The 951-nt window shown below is 46.5% G+C and overlaps 1 protein-coding gene across 1 annotated transcript in view; it reads right to left on the bottom strand.

The window, feature by feature from the left end:
* The window catches only part of LOC101857362, a gene marked incomplete at its 5' end in the record, with an annotated part of 8,202 nt that overhangs the window by 3,561 nt on the left and 3,690 nt on the right, over positions 1-951 (bottom strand). Inside the window, 1 exon segment of the mRNA XM_013087641.1 lies at positions 569-799. Within this exon segment, the coding sequence (XP_012943095.1) occupies positions 569-799 (231 nt within the window).

The raw sequence follows: 951 nt of genomic DNA, 5'->3' as shown, positions 1-951 counted from the left end.
CAACAACATCACCATCAACAACAAAAACAGCCACAACAGCAACAACAAAAATAACACCACCAACAACAACAGCAACACCACCACCACCACCACCACCAACAACAACAACAACAACAGCAACAACAACAACAACAACAACACCAACACCACCACCATAAACAACAACAACAACAACAACAACAACAACAACAACAACAACAACTCCACTTGCAGCAACAGCAACACCATGACCACCATCAACAACTTCATCAACATCAACAACAACAACAATAACAACAACAACACCACCAACAATAACACCACCACCACTAACAACAGCAACAACACCACCACCACCACCACCACCAACAACAACAACAACAAAAACAGCAACAACAACAACAGCAACAGCAACAACAACACCATCACAACAAACAGCATCAACAGCAACAACAACAACAACACCATAATCAGCACTAGCCCCACCACCAGCAGCTCAACACCACCACCACAAACAGCAACAATAGCTACAACAAAAACACCACCACCACCACCATCACCAACAACAACAACGACAACGACAACAAACCTTGATTTGGGTGGACATCCTCCGCTGACGTAACCGGGTCAAAGTGCACACCCGGTCATCCTCTGAGGCCACGTGACCCGACCTGGCAGCAGCTGCAACCGATGACCACAAGGTCGACGCTGGCCGGGGGTGTGATGATGATGATGGTGATGATGATGACGACGACGAAGACAATCCAGGGGCTGCTGATGATGCTGCTGCTCTGTTCTCAAGTCTCTGCGCGGACTCGGCCTGTGGGACCAAGGAGAATAACGTAGGTTAGCTGTGAAAACGTTCAAGGCCCAAAATTCTGAAATTCTATTTATAATTGTCGTTTCTTATTTATCTATAACACAAACAAAGAGAGAGTGAGAGAGAGAGAGCGAGAGAGAGAGAGAGAGAGA

The sequence above is a fragment of the Aplysia californica genome, unplaced genomic scaffold (assembly GCF_000002075.1).
Source record: "Aplysia californica isolate F4 #8 unplaced genomic scaffold, AplCal3.0 scaffold00614, whole genome shotgun sequence".
Lineage (NCBI taxonomy): Eukaryota > Metazoa > Mollusca > Gastropoda > Aplysiida > Aplysiidae > Aplysia > Aplysia californica.
Note: the sequence above shows the minus strand (reverse complement) of the source record. Positions and strands in the feature narration are given on the sequence as shown.